We start from the raw sequence: 23,170 nt of genomic DNA on the forward strand, positions 1-23,170 counted from the left end.
CTCTTCAACTTTCATTTCCATGGAGGAGGGATCCTTAGTCAGTGGAAACATAACATAGGAAATTAAAAGCTGTTTTTAAACATAAACCAGTCAACAATGTTTGTTTTATCTAATTTGCTGACTTATCGTGGACTTTACCAAATGATTGGTCAATTTTAACATATTGTAGTATAACCCACATTTGTGCTGTAAAAATGCTTGCTAAAATGAGGGTAATTTATTGACTAACATTTTTATTTAACACATGTGCTCTATATTTTAACCTTTTCCCTCTAAAATTCTTTTGGTTGACCTTTACATTTAGATCTTTTTTTAATATTTATTTTCAGTTGAATTTGAGAAGAAAATACTAAACCATTAGGATTTTTTTCAAACAAAATTGTGTTTTATTGAGTTACTTAGGATATAACTTAAAGCCTAGAAAATGCAGTCTTTTAGCAATCTAAGATTTATTTTATACGTTCAGAGGCTGTGCATTTTTAGATCAGAATATATGAAACTATACTCAGTTATAGTTATAGTCATATCAATTCCTCCAAACTCAGGAAGTAGCAAAACCCACTTCTAGTCTCACTATAAAATTTTTCTTTTCTTCCAAAGATTCCATTGCTTAAAAAAGATCCTGTTTTATTTAAACGTTTAATATTTTGAAAAAAAAGCTTTAAATCACAAGTTAATTGTTCTCTTATTACTCTGAAAACCAAAATGCCTGAATCATCCAACGACCTGGAAGCTGAAAGCAACTCCTCACTAATCAGATAGACCTGTCTCATCAATCTGCGGTGAAACCATATGGAGCCATCCAGAATTCTATGACTTTTAAGTCAGTCATTCACTTCATTTCCATTTTAAGAGAACATTTTTATTGTTACTTTCTGATTATAAATGATAATTTATGGATATACACTAAGGCATATACACAGACAAGAGAAACGAGGCCAAAATATTCTATTACTGTGCATAATGGAAAATTTCAGATCTGAAAATGCTCCCTAGGAGGCTTTCAGTTCGTCACTGGGTGGCTTTCCATAGAAGAACACTGTGAGTTTCTTACATAATAAAACTCTTTCCTGCAGAATTAATTGCACACGGATATAAGGAATAAAATGCAGTTGGCCTTCTATCTCCATTACGCCGAGTTGAATCTGGACAAGTAAATGATGTGTTTTGATTAAAGGGGACTTAAAAAAAAACAGTTATCTACCCCAGTAATAAGATGTCAGGCTAAGAATTTAGTTTTTATCAAGATTCTGTATTGATACTCTCCAGCTTTACAAATCAGTTTGTAAATTAAATTAATTTACAAATAAATTTAAAGTAAATAAATGAAAAACAATAGTCACTACTTGAACATTTTTGTTCTGATAATAAGGAAATCACATCATGGTCAAGCCCTCAGCCTTTAAACAAGAAAATATAAATATAGGGGTATGCAGGGCCAGGAAGTGGGAGTGAGTGGGTTGGGGATCAGAGGGAGAGGAAACTAGGAAAGGGGAAAGCATTTGAAATGTAAATGAAGAAAACATCCAATAAAAAAAATAATAAAATTTAAAAAAGGATCTCAAAATGAACGTAAGCATGCAGATCAGAATTTTAGGGTAGGTAGACACTATTTGCTGTTTTCCTGAAAATAGTTATACTTAAAAGTCTGTTCCTCATATAATAATATGATCCATCAACTTGCCTGGCCATCACTTTTGTTGACTGCACACACATATCTATTTTCAGATCTAGCATGTACTTAAAATCACTTTATGGAAAAAAATGAATGACAATAACTTCCATTGAATAATGAAGAGACCTGCACTAGTTTCTGGTGTATTGGTTAAATGTGGAGGATGGAATTTGTTATGGTATTTGAATGAAGTTATGATTAATATCAGATTGGTATTATTTGAAGATTTCTAATCTTATGTTCACATGTAACTTAAATCTTTTCTATTTAAAAGCATGTGTATATCTTCATCCACTTCAAAATAGTGAATAATTTTCTTTGAATGTGACTTAATGTCTTTTTTATGTACACAAAATATCAAAGAGAAAGAAAGATGTAGTATTAAGCTCACATATTTTTTTGCTGTGGTTAGCAGTTTATGAATCAATGACATTATAAAATGTGTATTTCCATAACTGAAACACATGAAATTTCTCTTGTTCACACCAAGACCATGCATACTACACATACTATAACATGCATATATATACATATTGCATACTATAATTACCCCACTAGTACTGACACTAATTCAAGGATAATATTCTTACTGGGGTCTTTTGGAAACAGACCTAAATTGTTTCAGGCATATATTTAACAATGAGAAGGCCATTTCAGAATGCATGAGTCTTCTGATAAAAACAAAAGACTCAGCCAGGTGTACACAGTGAGTTCTAGAAACTCGGAATGCAGAACATTTAGAAGCCAGTAAGGGTGTCTGTATGTTTAAATTTGGGACTGAAAACATATGTCTAGGTTTGTATTCAGTAGAACGTTTCTTGATGTAAGGGAGATATGACAAGCTTGCTATTCAATTACTCACTCTTACCTTTCACTAGAAAAGTCAAACAGAATGGGCCTGGACTTTGAATATTGTACAATTGGCTGTTGGTACACATACACATTTACTATCTTCCACATCCATGCTTTTGAAAATGAATGATCATTGGTAGGTACATTTTTTGCACTGATTTTCTCAGTGCATTTGTGTGTGTGTAACTTTGTTCTCTGATGCATGTTGAGACACTAATAGCAGGGCAATCCTAACAGAAAGCACGCCTCTCACTAGTTGCTCCAATAATCCTTCAAGATGTTGACTTCAGAATGAACACATAGCTCTACTTTGATATCAAGTCTCTTCTCCACAGGAGGCTTCATGGAGACAGAAGCTGCAGCACAGGAATCCCTGGGCTTAGGCAAACTTGGAACTCAAGCTGAAAAGGACAGAAGGCTGAAGAAAAAGTAGGTTTGGAGGTTAATTTTTCTCACCGTTCTAAGGCTTTGTTATGCTCCTTTAACTTTTTGTCTCTTTTGCAAGGAAGAAAGAAATGGGAACTAACACCACTTAACAGTGTTCCTGGTATTCTCTCAGGCACATGGTGCCCATGTTCTACATTGATAGTAATGAACTTGAGATTCAAATCAGCATAAAGCTCGTCCACACCAGAAACGACACAGTTGAAACCAGTGACCAAGACATTGATTTCAAACTGTCGTTACTTACAATATACTTAGAAGGAGTATTGACAGCACTGTTGAAGTCAAATGAAGTTCTGATTTGGCATGACAAAACGGGAGTGATATTTTGTGTTCCCTCTTATGACAGTTATGTGTCTAGTCTTCATAAAGGAGGCTTTAGAAGGAAAAATATTTCTCTGGCTGAATATAAAGTTATCTTAGGCAGGAACAGACTGTTTGGCATCTGTCAGGAAACCGATAGTGTATCTTTCCATTCACATGTAATATGGAACATTTAAATGACTTGTAAAATGGAAAAAAAAATCTTGGGCTTCAACAGCTGTTAGAAAGGGATTCCATAAATAACGTATTTTTAGCTGTGTAGTAACATTTTCAGTGACAAAAAAAGCATCGCCCTGAGAGTATAGCCTTTAAAAGCATTATAATCTCATTCTATTCACATTCTCTTTGTGAGTCGCTCCTTCTCCACTCTCTAAAACATTAATAACTTATTTTTTTAATATTTTTATGTTTCTGCTTCCTCCCACTAAAGAATAGTTACTAACCTAGATATCATTTTGTGATAGATATATTTCTACTATTACAAAACACAGGCTCATCATTAGTAATAATTTATTAGTTGGCAATAATTTACTGAAATTATTTATCCAGACCCAATAGAAATGCAATCTAGAAAAGAAATATTTTGAGAATGTTATATCTTGAATAGGAATAAGTGACAGATCATGAAATGTTTCTTATTTAGTTACTGATAATTTAAAGATATATATCAATATTTCTTGTAACCTGCTTCAAATATCTTAATTTCTATAATCCTATTAAGAAAGTTAAATCATTAATTTCATAGCTATCTGTGGAGCACATTCTTCTTTTCTTTCCTTTCTTTATATTCTGGCTAGTTTACTGCAACTCTAAAAAAGAAGAAATTTTAAAACAAATCTGCCTAGTGGACATAATTTATTAAAGAATACACAAAGATAAAATATTTTCCTTTATATTGACTACTCCATTACAGAACTCAACAGCATATGTAGGCAGTCAGTGCAGTAAGACTTGATGTGATTAAATCTTACATTTAGTCAGCACTTGCATGAAACTGTTATCTCAGTTGCAAGGTTATCAAAAAGTGATGTTTAGTTTGTGTATTGATTACCTTTCAGTTTATACTCTTTGGTTTGTTATTCGCATTACAAATCAGTGGCTTGTTCTTAAGCCGTAACTTCATCATTTGAATATTTCCCATCAAAAGTCTCAGAAGTCCTCATTCAGTTCCTGCCTTTGCTCTCTGAGTCTTTCAAGGATTGAGCCATTTATTCTCAGAATGTCATCTCCAGTGTTGTTGTCATGTTTAGCGTGTGACCTCTCTGCATGTGTTGGATGGTGAGATCTTACCCATCCTTCCCTCTTCTCTAACTGCATTATAGGTGCCTCTTCCTATCAATGGGAACAAACATCTCCTTTTTAAACATTGGCAATGGGAATAGCTGGGAATAAGAACTTTGCATCTTCACCTTCCTATCATGCTGATCATGAAGTGCTTATTTGCTTTTCTTAGCCATCCAGCCATTTTTTTAAAACATTCATCTCTTAAACACAAAAACATAGACTGTTGTGAATTAGCCAAATATGGACTAGTGTAGACAAGCAATCCAACAAAACCAAAATCTCTCGATTTCTGAATGAGCTTCAGTTCACCCAAATTTTATGTGAAGTTTCCATGACACTCTTCTAAGGTTCTTCCTACGTTGGTTTTCTCATTGCTGTCACAAGATATCTAACAATAGCCATCCAAGACAGGAAATGTTCACTGTTGACTCACAGTTTCAGAGGACACAGGTCTTACTGAGAAGTCCAACCCTGGATATAGCACCACCCACATTGAGGGTTCATCTTCCCATTTAATTAACCTACTCTAGAAAACTCTTGCCATGAGTACTCAGAGGTTTGTCTCCATGGCGTTTCTAAATTCTGTCAAGTTGCCTTTTTTTACTGTGATGGTGGAGGACCATGTGTGTGCTAGCAAACACTGAAGCACTGACCTAAAACCCAGCCATAATGAATTGTATGTACACTTCGCCTTTCTTCCTTATATCTTCACTCTGTAGAGTTGTCATTCTAGACGACTTAACGTATATTGATCCAAAGAGTTTACATTTGTAGCGTCTTCTTTGATCCCAAGAAACTTGGTATTGGATGGGACTAAAGCTAAAGATGTATGCTTGAAAAACACTACCTAACTCTGAAGACAACCATGAGCAAGCAGGGCACTTTTCAAAAACTATAGAAATGTTGCTCAGTGATTATTTATCTCCAAAGGCATTAGTCATTGAAATTTTAGCAAAATTTTTTATGGTTATATTCCCCATGGCTTCTAACCATTGTATCAATTTTCAGTGAAAGGAGTAGATGTGCTAAAACAATCTCCCACATCTTCATGTATAGTTGAAAAATATTGTATGAGTTTTGTTTAATTTTTGCATCCTCCTGAACAGATAACACTACTAAGTGAACATTGCTTTTGTATTTGAATCAATTTACACTCCAGTTCAGCTAGCAACAGCATCCACACTAGAGAAGCAACTATATCCTTGGAGCACAGCAGTCAACCTTAATCACCACCAATGAATCTTTATATCAGAACTTCAAAGAGCTCAAAGTGAAGCTCTATAGATTTGGCTAATTTATTCCCATCACAGTCCTGAGGCTCTATTTCCATGCATAATTTGTATTATGTTTTGAGATGCTTCACTTTTAATCTTTAGCATTTGAAAGGTTCAGAGCAAGCATATATCTCTAAGCAAAGCAAATGCCACTTAAATTATTCATACTCTAAGGTACCACAAAACTCTGCAACGTTTTCCACTAAATAAATATTTATCTAGTAACTGTGAGCCAGTTTTAACTTATAAATGAGTTGGAGTCCAGAACTTGTGTTCAAAGATGTGAAGATGTTTTCCTTTATACGTGGTGCTGTGTACTTGGAAGGAAAACAGATGAGCTTCTATCCATATGTCCATTTTCTAAGTACACTATAGAAATGGACTTCATTTACATAAAGTATAAAAGAGAAGCAACTGGTAAAGACTGAACCTTTAGCGGGTTCATGAGAAATCAGAGCCAGGGTTCATTCAGATCAAAATAATAGATCATATTTCTGCAATGTGCTTTCATAAGCATGTTTATTAAAATCCAGTTAAAGTATGAAAAGTAAGAATTTTCTCTACAGCCAGTATATGTCAGTCAAGGGTCCATACCATTACTTATAATCTTCTGGTGGGCAGCTAACTAAAATGATCTAGTATAGTAGAATTTCTTAGAACCTAAACCCAATATTTCTCCGGGGAAATATGTCTCACGCTCTTCCTCAGAACCCAGAGATTGGATTTGTGCCTGTACTTGACTGACCTATCACATTAGAGACCTGTTTTGCTCCAGCCAAGAAGAATTAAAAATATTTTGTGAAACTAAGTAAGACATAAAGACTAACCAGGAATAATAATTTACTGCTCTTGCATGAAAGCTAAAGGTAAGGGAAATGGGAGTGCTTTCTTCTGTTTATGTTTATCTATATCTGATCTATTCGAAGAAAGGAAAAAAGTGAGAAAAGAGAGAGAGTTATTTTGATCCAACTGTAGAGTAACTTTTGATTATAGGATAAGCATGATTGAACTCATATACATGCATTATGCTTTCAAGAAATATTTTGATTTAGAGAAGTTAAAATGATAAGGGCTAATTAGATACTAAAGTCCAAGTTTTTACAAATTCTGGAAGAATTTTATTTTCTAAATAAAGTCTACTATTGGTCTGACTAAATAGCCTATTATTAATTTGACTTAGTAAGTCCTGACCAAAAAAAAAAAATGAGTCCAGGACAAATTTGACGAATTGTAACACTTCATCCATTCATTTAGGATTGTTATAGCCCAGTGACTTCCATGAAGGTTACTGACATTTCCATTTTACAGGGAATGTCTGCATGGAGTCACACATGGAGACAAAATACTATACTTAAGCTTTTCTGGTTCCACGACCATTTATCTAAGTCAGAAGTCTTTAGAGGGAATAATGAAAGTGTCACAGCCTGAAAGCCACCTGTTGCTCTTATTTGAAACATATTCTTCAAGATTAAGACCAATGACCTTTCAGACAAAAGAAGCTGAACAAAAGATTTGATGATTACTAAAGAAAATGAAAAGTACACACAAGGCGCTATTATAAGTGACGAAAATAAGAACAGGTTTTTGTCGAACCATGTAAGAAAAAGTGCACCTGAGATTTTAGAGAAAGCATTTCAGTAAGCTCCTTTATACATGTATCAAAAATTTATGAATTTCAATAGAAATAATTATATAATTCTTCTGTCAACTGCAGGACTACTATAAGTGTACTTACTTACAGGTGCATACATCTTTGTAGCTCCTCAGAGGTGGGAAGATAATTTCTATAAATTAGGTAAATTAACAATGCCTAATAAGAAATTTTACACTCAGCAAAGGTGGTGAAGGATCAAAATTCTATGCAGTAATCAGATTGTATGTGGACTTTGTGTAAAGTTCTGGGAAATATATTTTAAATTAATTTTGTGCTAATTCAGAGAAACATTGTCAAAAAGAGTTAGGAGACATCAAGACATGGTTTCAAATTCTGGTAGAAAGATTGGAGAATGTGTAGAATGTGACCCCAGGCAATGTGAAGAGTTGTGTCAATGAAAAATGTGCTCTTCTGTTCTTTTGATAAGAACTGGGGCCAAAGACAGAGGCCATTGAGCTGATAAAGTTGAGCCAACTTTAACATAGAGTTACTACTGGTAATTGCAGTTCTTCAAGGAAAGTACTCAACACCTGGAAGGGAGAATGGACCTGTGATTACATACAACTCAGACCAATTGAATTAACATGTCCATATGGTAGGATTTTAATTGGTGAATCAACTTTACCTAAGAGATTGAATTAACTGCTCTTTAAGTTGTCCTTACTCTAAGATGCTGGAGTTCAAATCAGAGCTGAATGTAAGTCAAAAGAACATTTGAATGCCTTTTTAAAAAATCCAGCTGTCTTGCATAAGTACCTTACCAGAATACATGGAATTATGATTTGGATCTTGAACTTGATAAAGAGAAGATCTTTAGAGCAAATCAAAACACGGATACTAATTTCCAGTAAGTTTACAAAACCCAAGCCCCAGGCTTCTGCTTTGTTTACATACTTCCCTGTACAGAGTCCTTACGGTACTGCCAATGTTACTTTAAATCTTGCCGGTTACAACTCTTTCTGACCTTTTAGACCAGAGTCTCTTTGCAGCTGCAGTTCTCATTCTATACCAGACTCTCTTGTTCCAGAATGCCTTTCTACAATCCATTCTTCATATTTTAGATAAGCATATTTATCTAAATTATATTTCTGAATGCCTTAAAATCCTTCAGTCATTGCCTGGATTCCTTGGAATAGTTTTCAAATACCTTCAAAAGTAGCCTCTATACTGCCTTATTGCCACGTTTCTACTTATTTCACTACCCACACCTGGCTCGGCTTATCATCTTGAACTTCATGGTTTTGAAACCCTTATCAATGGATTGGTTAGGATTTCCTCTACTGCTTTGTGTACATTGTCTCTGCTTAAGTTCATTCTTCATATTTTCTTCCATAATCATGAGTATATCTGTTTTATATGCATCAACCAATAACAACAGTGAACAAATAAAATTCGCAAGGCTAGGCATCATTCTGTTTATTTAACATATATTACTCTTGTAGCACATGGAGTCTTTGGCACACAAACTACTTTTCTGGAAGTCTCCTAGAAAGTTCAAAAGCTGCATTTTTGAAGTCCCACCAAAATTAGTTGACAATACATGACCTGAACAAGGATGATATCAATAAATGTGTTAATGTGGCCAGGGGAATCTTATGATGTCTCAATTCTGGACAAAGGACTACAAGTAAGTTATAAGAACAGAGCAGGAAAAATTCTTCAGAGAAGAACACAACAATTGATTATCCAATATCAAATAGGCAATCCTGAAGACATATACACACAAGTAAACAGAACTATATAAACTGAGACATTACACAGATTGAGAAGTTTGTATTTGTGGATTTAGAAATTCACACACATACATATACATATCTATATATAAATTTAGGAACAATTAAAGAAAAAATTCAAGAATTCAAAAAGGAACAAGATGATACATGAGACAGTTTTGAGAGTGAAAAGTGAAGCAGAAATGATATAATTATACTACCATCTCTAAAAACAATATTTTTAAAAGGGAAGCATACTGTTCCAGGTACAACATGGAGTAAAACTGCAGGAAATGTATTTGTTTACAAAAATAATGCTTTCTGTTATAATACATGTATAGATACAATACATATATTATTCTGTTTATAAAAATATTACATTCATGAGAAAAAAGCCATGCAATAATCTGAACACATGAAATGCGAGACTATAGTGTTTATTTATTTAAAACTTATCTATCTAAAATTTAGTAATAAGTAATATTTGTTTTCCTTTACCAAATGAAGGAATTCCATTAATTATGCTACATTTAAATACAGTGCTGACCTTAGCCAAGGATAATTCAATATATTCATTGTTGCAAGTATAGTATTACATATTAGCTCTGCTATAAAATGACTTTTCCTTGGAAGACCCAGAGCAGCATCTATTCACCCCACATACAGCATTGACAATAAGAAAAAAAAAAGCCATCTAGAGTTTAGCTTGGTGGTCTAATGAGTTTATTCAATTACTTTCAAAAGAATGGGTGACTGCAAGGTAGCTACCATCACTAAAATGTCTAACTCAAATGTCTTAGTCAGGGTTTCTATTCCTCTCCAAAACATAATGACCAAGAAGCAAGTTAGGGAGGAGAGGGCTTATTTAGCTTACACTTCCACATTGCTGTGGCTCATCACCAAAAGAAGTCAGGACAGGAACTCACACACGGCCGGGCGGGAACCTAGAGCCAGGAGCTGATGCAGAGACCATGGAAGGACACTGCTCACTAGACTGCTTCCCCTGGCTTGCTCAGCTTGCTTTCTTATAGAACTCACTACTACCAGCCCAGGGAAGCCACCGCTCACAATGAGACCTACTTCCTTGATCACTAATTGAGAAAATGCCTTACAGCTGTATCTGGTGAAGGCATTTCCTCAGGGGAGGATTCTTTCTCTGTGATAACTCAACCTTGTGTCAAGTTGTCACACGAAACCAGCCTGGACACTCAACATAAGTCAGGATTCATGAAAACTTGATTCCTGAAGACGATTCCATGAAGCTTGTAGAGTAATACCTTTCAAGCTTCCTAATGTCATGACCTTTAATACAGTCCTTCCCGCGGGGGTGACCCTCAGTCATAAAATTATTTTTGTTGCTACTTCATAACTGTAATTTAAATACTATAGTGAATCTTAATGTAAATATATTTGGTTTCCAATCATCTTATGTATCACCTGTGAAAGGGTCTTTCAACCCCAACAGGGGTCACCCAAGTTTAGAATCACTGCTGTAGACAATTTCAAAAGAGTCTTATAGGATTTATCAGCTCAGAACTTTTTAAGTTCTCTTGAGCTTCCTGTTTCTGAGTTTCCCTGCTGTCTCTTAGATATAAATTCAATATGAAGAACACAGCTATGCAATAGTAACTACATTTCTTCTAATTACTTTTCTTTTGTTCCCTTATATTGAAAAACAAAACTTTTTCTCACATAATATATCCTGATTATGGTCCCGCCCCCCCCCACACACACACTGCTCTCAATTCCTCTCCAGTATCTACATTTCTTAAAGTCTTTGAAGAAGTATATCCTATCTATGGCCACTCCTGAAGCAAATTTCTCTTCAGAGTTGACCCACTAACGTTCCATCATTTTATGGAATAATAATTTTTAGACTCAAAAGCTTCTCACTTAAAATTTTATGTAATATATATATATATACATATACATGTGCAGACATACTCTAATATATTCTGTAAATTCTACATATTCTAAATATGAGCTGACAGTGTAGATTTCATAAATAAAGATTTCATAATCTTTTTAAAAGACCCTAGAGAATTCTATTTTCTTGAAGTTATTACTAACAATCAAATGTTGAATGAAGTATTGTTATGATGAGCTATACCTATACCTTTTAGATATGTTGTTTGTCCTTAATAAGGATCACTAAGCACTAGATGCTAATTATTCTTCTGAACTTACCTGTTTGGACAGATCATTGGTTCCTAACACTAGTCTTTTTGCTTAAGTTTAGTGCAATGATCTTTTAATAATATCTTTCTTTCCATATTCAGTATACTTTTTACGTCCTCCCTTGCCCCTTCTGTAACTAATATTTCACGTACAGAATTTCAGTAAACTGAAGAAAAAAATGTTAAATTTTCTTACTCTACTTTTATCTGTGAGTCATATCCATAGCCATCAATGAATTCTCATGTTCTACTATGTAACTCAGGCTGTCTGAGCTGCTGGAGAAAACTCTCAGTAGGGAAGTGTACCTGGTTCATTCATGCCTTCCGTGCCTCTGGGATAGTGTTGTTCTTTCACTGACACTCCTCCCACTTTCTATGATTCTTCTTAGTGAGTTCGTTCTTTTTCCAATCACTCAACATTCATCTTCTGCTTATTAGTTTACAATGCATCAAGGAAAGAGATGGAAAGACAGAAAGAAAAATACCACCAGAAATCTAGACTACTCTACTTATCCAAGATTATTTCTACCTATTTCCTAGGCCATTTTATGATTAATTATTCCAATCTTACCTCATCTGTGACTTTAGCAAGGCCAAAAAAATTCTAAGGTTTGCAAGACTAAAAGATACACTATTAATGCTCAAGAGAGAAGAATTCACAATAAGTTCAAGTGCATGTGTGATTTCAAGTGCAATCTTTATTGCACTCATCTATTCCAACTACTACCTACCTACGCTTTCCTGAATTTGCTAATGATAAATGAATTAAAGTATTTGTGATTCACAAACTTGAACCGCAGGAAGCAAGAGATTTACTGAATGAGCAGCTTCTCGTCTGAATATTCAAATCTAAACTTGGCTGGTTTAAAAATTAAAAAACAGAGGTCCTAACTTTTAGCAGACTGTATAGACTCCATTGGGTCAATTGAAAAGGTTAGTCTCCACTATTTGAATTAACACACCACACACACACACAAACCGCAAAGACACACAAACACACACACATAGACACAAAGATACACACAAACACAGAGATAAAAATAAAACATGCAAACGCACAGACACACATACAAACTCACACATATACACACAAACACAGAGATACAAATAAAACACATGGAAACACACAGACACACATACAAACTCACACATATACACACAGAGATACACACAAACACACACAGACATTCACACACAAGGACACAGAAAAAATACACACAGAGAAACACACAGACATGCACGCAACACACACACACATACACACACACACACACACACACTCACACACACACACACACACACACACACACACACACATATATATATATATATATATATATATATATATATATATATATATACAGCCACCACACAAGCACACACATAGAAACACACAGACTCAAACACAAAGCTCATACACTTAACACGCACAGACACACAGAGATACACACATAAGCACACAGGTACAAACGCACATAAAGCCCATAGACACACCCAAACCCACACAGACACACATAAGCACACAGAAACACATACACAAACACACAGAGACATACACGCACAAGAACACAGAAAGAAACACACAGGGAAACACACAGACATGCACACAAACACATAGACACACATACACACAAAGATACACATATATACACAGAAAAATGCACAAGCACACACGGACACACACAGAGAAATACACAGACTCAAAAATATAAGCATATACACTTACACACACAGAGATACACACATAAACACAGAGATACAAACACACACAAACACACAGACACTCACAAGCACACAGACACACACACAAACACATACAAACACACACACCAACAGATTTGCACACAAACACAAACACACACACACACACAGACCCATATGCACGCACACAAACATGCACACAAAAACCATATGTTAATTGTTGGGGCTGAACGTAAACTGAAGTTTCTAAAACATATCACTATTAGACTTATTTTTTCATTAGTAATAAAATGCATTTCATTATGAATACATAAAACCATCTTTGATTGTTACAGTCAATGAATCCTTAACTGAAGAAAGCCTGTTCTTGAAAAAAAACTGTATTCCTGTCATCGTACCTCTGGAACAATATGATAGATATTAAAATAATAATATTCATAACTTAATGTAAGCAAATAATTGTAGGAAAGGGTAAATTAAGATATATAAAAGAAAAAATAAACACCTTATATAAAAGAGGAATATATATATGTATATATATATACATGTGTGTATGTATACATATTATATTAACATAACTAGGATATATATATATATATATATATATATATATATATATATATATATATATATATATATATAATTAGTTAAGCTGATACCACACAATCTCACAGACATTTTTTACACTTTATCTACACATTTTTGTTCTTTGTGTAACACATTTCTGAGCTAAAGTACTTAATATTCTGAAGTGAGATATCAACTCAGAATTCATTAAGTATTGAAGAGAAGAAACTCTAGGCGACTGATGAGATACCAAACAAATCAAACAAACTGATAAGAAAATTCAACAACCATGAACTCCACTTTGAAATTTGTGTTTTATGTTGATTTTCAGAATTTCTATTATTTTTATATTTCAATTGTTTTTCCATAACTGTTCAATCTATAATTTTTAAAAGTATGACAAATGAAGACCTTAGAACTATTAATGCTTCCCTGTGCACAAATTTAATCAACTCATGTCACTGACAAATGATACCTCAATCACAGTCAGGCTAAGGGTGAATCCTTTGCTCGTGGTCATAACCCATCCCAGGTCACTATGCAGTTTCCCTGGAAGTCTCAGAAACTGCTGTATGCCTTTTGTTCAAAGTTCACAATACAGCACACAGATGTGTTGATTAAAAAAAAAAAAAACAAAAAAAAAAAAAAAACCCTGTTAACATGTATAAAATTATCTCTTTTAGGTCACATCTTATTTCTGTTCCATGTGTGATGTGAAAAGAAATGACTTAAGTTTCTTAGGATATTGTGTTGCCAATTTTTAGACATTTACGTTTTGCTTTATAAGAAAACTTAAAGAGCTTGCTGCAGCTGTCCCGGATCTGAGGCCAAAGAATATGCATTTTCTCAAAGCTCCCTGGTTTCTCTGAATGAATGCCACTGGGGGAGGCATGTGCAGGGTGTTCTGCCACGCATCCAGCTTTTCTTTATAATAGCTTTGCAATCAAAAAGGAAATGCTTTACTTTGCCTAATTTCTGAAATAAGATTTTTCTGCCTCATATTTTGTTATATTGAATATAGTTTATAAGTTGTAGACACAGTTTCATTTTTCTATAAATTATTCTATGTTTTGTGTAGAAATTTTAAAATATTATTCTCATGACTTTTTGTTGGATTATTTAACTGCCATATTTTCTAAATGCCTCTACTACCTCCAGGGAGTAATTGGCTAAGTTCAAACCTAAATTGGAATGAGATTGCTTTTATAGTGATCTCAGTCTAGTAGGATTGAAAAATCACCCATTTACACCTTTTCTAAGCAACATTTATAAATATCTATTCAAGTAACTAAGTCTCCCTCTAAAATCCATATAATTGGATTAAATTTAGTATTTGGTTTTTTATAGTGTAGATAAGAGAGAATGTAATAAAAACAACAGAAGATAATCAAGCTGTTTTTGTATATTCTTCAGTTCTTATTACAGGTGTACATGTCTTTTAAAAATAGTAATTATTGTAGAACTTGTTAGTATAAGATTTCTGCAACTGGATAAAGTTGTATAAAGCTCCTGCTAGCAGTTTTATCAAAATATGTATGAAAAATGGATCCAAATGTTCTGACCCTCAAATTAGTGCTTTTTCCACTTAAGGTATGTCTCTCTGATTTGAAGTTTGTCTTCAGATTTTACAGTGACCTTCAAAGACTGTAGGCTGTTAAGTAAGGCAATGTCCCTATTTATAACATGACGCACATATGGCCACAGGTAAACAATATTCTTTGCTTTCCTCCTGGGATGTACTAGAGGCTAAGAAAATTTGGCTCTGCATGTTTCAGAGTGGCTCATACTAAATAATAGACTTAATTAATGGTCAACTGCCAGACCTGCCTTCAGCTTAACTAGCCTTCCTGACAGAGTTTGTGAACCATGGTGGAATAAAAACAGTACTACCACTACTGAACTATTTTCTCAGGCACCATGTTGTTCTCCCATGAGATTTCTCACATCTGAAATGATGCTGTTGTTTTATTCCATGGCTTCCTTTGGATTGAAATGTATCCATTAACATTTGTGTGCTTTTCTTTTCCACCCATCCTCCCCCCATCTCATGAAAAGCACATCGGGGTAAGTTGACTCACAACGACTGCTGACCGTGTTGATTTTCAGCACCATCTTTTATTTTGTTTTATTACCTTTAGTACTTCTCTTTTCAGTTGTAACACAAACTGCACTGCCTCTGACCTAAAATGAAATTCACGATGTTCACTCATTTATCCACAGAAAAAAAAAAGGGATCATTGGTTCAGAGAAATATTGACATTTGAATTCCACTGGCCTTTCGGACACTGTTAGTGCTTACTTCTATGGGATGCATGCAAAGTGACCCTGCAGACTTTATCCCACTAGCTCTCAAGTTGAGTCTGGCTTCGGGAGTTAATGGAGCTCTCTAAGCATCAAGTTGTGCTTTCAAGATGAGCTTTACCCCTCGGTACTGCACGTGTGAAAATGCACTTTCCTTGGGCATGTGGTGTGCTTCTTTAATATTATATTCAGGAGAGAAACTTGTCTGTTTGTTTTCAGAACTTACTTAGCTAGAACTGGTTAAGGGTTGCATCCTCCCAGCAAGGTTTTTATGATGGCTAAGGTAACCCTAGATTTTAGCAAAATCTGTGCCTTTTCCAAATGTTTATTATTTTAATGGATATTTTCTTAGTGATCCAAAACATATTTCTCAAATAATAGTTTCAAATTTAACACCCCTCTTTCATGGAAAGGAAAAAAAAATCACACAAGTTCTCATTGCTAGACAAAGAACTATAGGCAACTAATGAATACTGAGAAAGAGAATATTCTTCTCCAGGGAAGAGCACACCAACTGCTTATCCAATAGCAAATGATCATCTGGAAATCATGTGTGTGTGTGTGTGTGTGTGTGTGTGTGTGTGTGTGTGTGTGTGTGTGTGTGTAAATATGCATATACACATATACATACATATATATATATATATATATGTATGTATATGTGTATATATATATGCACGTATGTATATGGTGGAGTGTGTGTATATGTATGGACTGAGCATATAACATTATTTAGGCTGATGAGCATATATAATTATATAGACTAAACAGGTTTTAGGTATATATTTAGAATATTAAATCATATTTGGGTATTGGGGCTTTTCTGGTTGGAGAGTCAGGGTTTGTGTAACAACAATTAAAGAAAAGAAAGTTGTCACATTGACAGAAAGCCAAAGAGAAGCCCAAGAGAGACTTGAGGAAGGAAAGGCAGATGTAAAATGATGGAAGTATATTTTAACTTCAATTTTCTTTTCTCCAAACTATGGAAAGATTTTTAAAAGTGAGAAAAAAATAAAATTTTATTCTTAGAAATAAAATTAGGGTATTCATATAATAAACAAAGTTTTAAAGTAATAGTTAGGCAAAATATGCACAGCATTTTTAAAGCAATTACATCTGGTAAATTTATTTCCAGTAAATGCTCAATGTCTATCAGGAAGTGAGTAGAGATTTCAGACTGCAGTCTCAAATAAAAATGACATCATTTAATGGAAAGTAATACAAGCTCCCCCCCCCTCCCCGTTCTCAAAAGCAGCATGGCTAATTGTATTCCGTAAACACAGTCAGCATACATGTTTACTTCTTTTTCATGGTTTTGAAAGTGATTACATTCAAATAAATTGAAGGAGGAAATTATGTAAATCCAAACTCAAACTCACAAATAAATTACATTTCTTCCCTGATACTAGCACCTATATTTCAGAGGTTCTAGAATTAAAAAAAAAAAAAAAAAAAAAAAAAAAAAAAGGTTTAAATATGGATACATTCAAAGCTTGGTATGAAAGTACCCAGTGACCTGACACCTACAAACTCCTTCCCATACATATTATCGTTGTATGCTGTTGTTTAAAAATCAATCAACATTGTTAATTTCGAATTTGAAACTTAAATGTATGAAGCCAACGATATGTTTAAGTAATCAGCGTTCTGAGGCATCTGATTGGGATTTTTGATGTATTTCTATTCAGAATAATTATGGTAATTATGACAAGCCTTATCAGTTTGCAGATGTTTCACAGATCAGGTGGCACCGTACCGTATTCACCGTTGCATTCAAGAATCCCAACTGGTTTTAGATGTTAGCATGATATCCATAGACTTGATCAAGAAATACAAATTCCTTCATAATAGAGTAATAAATTGCACCCTCATTTCCTATGTAGTTCAGGCTGGCATCAAACTCATAATTTTCCTACTTTGGCCTCTCCAACATTTGCATTATAGGGCTGTGACTTTATGCTTGTGTATCGCATACCCACTCTTTAGCTGAACTGTAGGAAGATTAAATCATACCCTGTCATCTGTTGGATTCTAATAGATTTGACAATGAATAACTCTATGAAATCTAGGAACACTTCCTAATAACACTTTATTTGGAAGACATAGCTGCTGACACAACATTAAGAACTTATGATTAAATTGTCGAATTGCCGCTGACCGGCCCCAGTCGGCTTCCCTCAATCCACGGAAGAAATTTTGGGGTTCCGGTTACAGGTGGGCAAGGAGTTGGCAATGTAAAGGGGGTGACAAACAGACATGGACACAAGGGAGTGCTGTATCTGGATGTGATTTGTCTCAAAGCAAGCACCAGTCTTATAAAGTGACTTTTACACAAAACAGAGGAATGCATACAAAAAGCTAACAGGAACCAAATGGCATAAATATCAATGTTAACAACTGGAATCAAAAGCAGTCCAACCTAAAGTCAGCTTAATCTTGGAAGCCAGGGGCAAGGGCTTCATGCCCTAGCCATAGTTCCAATTCCAGTCTATTGTATAGTCCACCTTCCCCCTAGGCCATTGTAATTCCTGTGTGTATGGGAGTAGCTCAGCTATCCATGCTCAAGGACTGCCTAGGACTGGTGAGGAATTTAACTTAGCTATATGTCAAAATCAATCCTTAGAGGCACTTATAATAAAGCAATGTTGAGGGAAAGCACACAGATCCGTTCACCGACTAAAGCAAAGACAGATTTGGAGCATTCGTTTTTACAGGATGCCACGGTTCCAGGAGACTAAGTTTCCGTGAATTTTTACCTCGGGACTATGTCCAGGTTTCTAGGCCTGTCACACAGGTCACTACTGGAGTGAATGTAGCATCGAATCATTTGAAATTTTTCTCAAGCCACACATTTATTTCTCTTAGTTTTAACTAAGTTCTTTCAATGAAGTACACTTTACCATAAACTCTCAAGTCATGCCTTTCAACTACAAGATGGCAGTAACACAGGTAATCACTGTAACAGCAAGTTCACAGATTTGATTTTTGTTCTATTAACTATTTTCATCATCTTCTGGGCAAGACACAGAACTCAGTAGGAATGGCAACGTAAAGCAGTCTTCCCGTGGTACACAGATAAGACTCGCCAGGCATCACACTGGACAGAAAGATGTAAATGAGTGAGCCGCAGGAAAGGGAAGCTGGGACGTATCTTTATTTTTACCTACAACAAGAAAAACACAATTACTCTCTTCATTATTTAGCTTTTTAAAACTTTCAGATTTTGTGGCCAGATTGTTGGGGATTAAGACTTTGATTTTCTCCTCCATGGCTCTGATTGTAAGTGACATCTGTTCCTGTGTTCACGTGTGTCAATACACAGCACAATGAGTTACTGTGGAGAGTTAATTCATTTATATGACCATATATACATTCATTTGCACTTATGCTAGAGAAGGCTTCACACATATTTAATGATGAATGAATGTTATCTCTTATCTTGTGACATGCAGTGACTACTTTATCTACCCCTAAAACCTTTGTTCTTCCAAACTACTGTGGAATGTCTTGCAAGAATATGAAGTTACACACTTGTAATGAGAGAAAAATGATAGATAAACTCCTAACATAATACATTTTTATATACCCAAAACAATTCAGACACTTTTAAAAAAGGTAGTAAAATAGCTAGGATTTATTCACATTGTATTTACCCAAAAAATAATGAGTTTTCTTGGGAGGGATCCTGCAATCATAACAAGAAGGATAGAAAATGAGATACAGCTGGAGGATGAGTTTGAGTTGTGATCAAAAATGGTGTAAAGTATTATTTTGTGCCAAAAAAAAATCTGAAAATTGAAACAGAGAGAAAAACAGTTAACACAACAAAATCTTCCCCTCTATTTCTTCCCCTCTGTTAAACAGAGGCAGCAATATATAACTTAGGGGAAAAAAAGGAAAGTTTTCAACTCTGGTTCAAAGATGGGAAAATGGCTTAAAGGTTGCTTAAGGTAAAACATAGGCTGATTATACTACATTAGGTAATTATTAGTAACAAGACACATCTATTGACTGTTTCCTTTCTGTGAGCCATGTCAGTTTTTACATTTATTCTCATGAAATTTTCAGTCCTTTGAGATAGGTACAGTTCAGTTTCACTATACACTGAGGAAACAGGGCTGTAACCAGAAGAAGAAAAAAAAAAAACACACTTGCAAATATCCAAACACAAGAATCAAACGAGACAATCCCAGTTTAGAGACTAAACTCTCGTGTATTCTATTAAAATGTTCGCACTCCTAGGAAGATATTTTTTTCATGGCACTAGAAGAGTCAAGCCTAGGGGGAGAAAGGCCAATTATAGGCTGAACTAAAAAGCATGGTGCCAGTAAAAACCAAAACCAAAGGAAGATGCAGTACAAAACAGTAAGGGAAGATTGGCAGGCATTGAATGAAAGGTAAATGAAATGGACAAGTTAGAGAGAGGAATAGTACCGTGTCTTGGAGAGGCTGTCATTCCACAAAGCGATGGACCTAAAATAACTCTGTGGACAATAATCTGAAAATAAAGTCCTTTTTTTGATGACAGACCTGTCCACATTGTCAAAAATATATAGTGAGCATGCAGTATTCCCCACAGAGTGTGTGACTTCCTAAGGAAATAATGCATTTCATTTTTCAGAGATGCAAATCTAACACTGATCATGCAGGTTTTGCCATTTGATATGTTTTTCTGAAAGGCAGCTATTTCAAAGAAATTTATTAACAAATAATTGCTCAGAATCATAAATTATGGTAGTGTTGCTTTGTAAATACATTATAACAGAATCAGACAGTCTCCCCATCCATCTGTTATGTCTTTTTGTCTGTGTAACGGTTTTGATATCTATATACTAATATAACATTAGGAGAAAAAGGAGATTGTGAACAAATTTATTCCTTTTTGGACCAAGGTTCTAAATAAATCTAGTCTGGAAATTCTTAAATTTCCTTACAATTTAGGTATGGTAGATCAAAATACAAACAAATTGTGTTAATTAAATATTTTATCCAAGAGGCTGCTCTGCTTGTTGTCATGTTACAGCAAACTTAAATTTCATATATATATGTATATATATGCATAGTCACTGAACTACCATACACAGGTGGGGATATGAAGGCTGGTGAAGCTTGGCTCATATTCTGGATACAAGCCCATAAAGAGACCAGGGTTATTCATCCACAATAGAATGTTCCCACTTAGAGCAGCCATATTCATAGAACCAGGAAGGTTGAAATAGAAGAACTGGTAAAGACCATTCTGAAAGGAGTGGAAGGCACAAGGGCAGAGGAAGGAAAATGCAAAGGCTGGTGATATTATGTTAGAACACATAGAAGAAATAGAATTTAGCATAGAATCTGATAGTACTAGGAAAACAGGATTCAGTAGTCAGTGAAGTTATTACAGGAATTTGAGCTCTGTGCTAACTTGATAAATGTTTCTGCTTAAGGATTTTGATCTGATAGTGACTTATAAAATGACTTGTTTTAGGAAAGTAAGAAAAAGCTGGGACAGGAATTAGTATGTTTAAATATCTATTGGCAGTTACATGGTCTTATAAGTATTATTCTCACATTTCTATAACTTACATTGACTTTGTCTATAACCATCTGTAAGCACAAACTTAAACTACCTATAAAGAAATTAATAAGTAACCAGAGATATGTAGCAGATAAGAAGAAAATACGGGAATCATTTGGTCATCCAGTTAAATTTCACTGAAATTATTACAAATGCTTGAGTCCTTGTCCTAATAGCCTCTCACTATTTATACTTTCAAGTCCCACAGTTGAATCGTTGTTGTTCTTTTTTTATATTTTCTTCATTTACATTTCAAATGCTATCCCCAAAGCTCCCTGTACTCCCCCCACCACCACCCTGCTCCCCAACCCACCCACTTCTGATTCCTGGCCCTGACAGTCCCCTGTACTGGGGCATATGATCTTCACACGACCAAGGGCCTCTCCTCCCACTAAGGGCCAACTAGGCCATCCTCTGCTACATATACAGGTAGAGACACCTGTTATGTGAGAACTGTCACGGCTATTTAACTGCATAACTCTTAGTTCTGGCCAGTTCCAAGTCTATTCCACTGTCAATAGCCAGCATAACCTTATAATGTACACACCATGCAAGAGGCCTGTGCATTCAGCATCTAATTGCTTCAGCTAGCACTCAGAATCCTCTGCTTATAACACCCTTATGCCTGTGATCTCTTGACTCTCCAGTTCCATGTGCCTCACCCCATTGTTCATGATAGTCCAGCCTTGATTGTCTTTCTTGCCCAAACATTTAATTCCACACCTTTCACTCAAAATACATTTCATTTATTCTCCTTGAAATACTTCTTGTGTTTTTGAAAGCATAAATTTTCATCTCATTTGAAAAAAAATATTGATGGTCAAATTATGCCTCTTATAAGGGGACTTCCCCAGAGACTAGAGGCAAGGCAATGACCTCTGACATGATTCCTTGGTCACACATACAGTTGCCTCGGGTTATTTTGTTTATCACTATTTTTGAGAAAAGGTCTATATAGCCCAGGCTGAAGTGGAACCCACTGATTAGTTAGCCCAGGCATGCCTCAAACTCCTGCCTCAGGTATCCTTCTGTCTCTCTATATGATGACATGCAAATTCAACATCCTTGCATGCTCACCACAGTTTGAGCCTAATGAACATGTCACATCCCATTACATAATCTGTCACTGATGGCAAGAGTCCCAGGACTGTAAAGGATATAAGTACATTCCAGCTGAGAACCCAGTTCTTAAAATTACAGAACGACTTGGAAGTTGTATTCATTCAAAACGAGCTCATGCTGCTTTGTCCATTGCTTTTTCTTTTTTCTTTTTTCTTTTTTCTTTTTTCTTTTTTCTTTTCTTTTTTTTTTGGGGGGGGGGGTTCACATAGATAATGACAAGTTTGCACATGTTACCCTCTGGAAAGAAAGATCAGTCAATGTCCTTGAAAGTCTACTCTATATCTGGAAACTAAGATTCATGCTAATCCCTACAATGACATACAAGGGATCCTTGGATGAAAGAATGATTAAACACTAAATTATCGGAAGAGGAAAGGAAAAGGGAGTAGTTTGCAAAGTGAACTATTTCTGGATGAAATGGCCATACACCATTGTGAAACTGAGACTTGCTATTTAAAAGGCTGGATTCCAGTTATGGGGAGAAAGTACTCTGGAATATATAAATGAGTCCTTCAGGCATCAT

At 35.0% G+C, this 23,170-nt stretch overlaps 1 protein-coding gene across 51 annotated transcripts in view; it reads left to right on the forward strand.

Annotated features, from left to right (window-relative positions):
• Ppfia2 (protein tyrosine phosphatase, receptor type, f polypeptide (PTPRF), interacting protein (liprin), alpha 2) overlaps positions 1-23,170 on the forward strand; it is a 463,969-nt gene that overhangs the window by 397,517 nt on the left and 43,282 nt on the right. For 30 of the 51 annotated variants that reach the window (XM_017313980.2, XM_017313987.2, XM_030245142.1 and 27 more), the window contains one exon: positions 2,863-2,956. In XM_017313980.2, the coding sequence (XP_017169469.1) occupies positions 2,863-2,956 (94 nt within the window). Of the gene's footprint in view, positions 1-2,862; positions 2,957-15,719; positions 15,729-23,170 lie in introns of all 51 variants that reach the window. The other 21 variants (XM_030245137.1, XM_006513776.4, XM_006513780.4 and 18 more) reach the window with 1 other exon arrangement.

Source organism: Mus musculus, chromosome 10 (assembly GCF_000001635.26).
Source record: "Mus musculus strain C57BL/6J chromosome 10, GRCm38.p6 C57BL/6J".
NCBI lineage: Eukaryota > Metazoa > Chordata > Mammalia > Rodentia > Muridae > Mus > Mus musculus.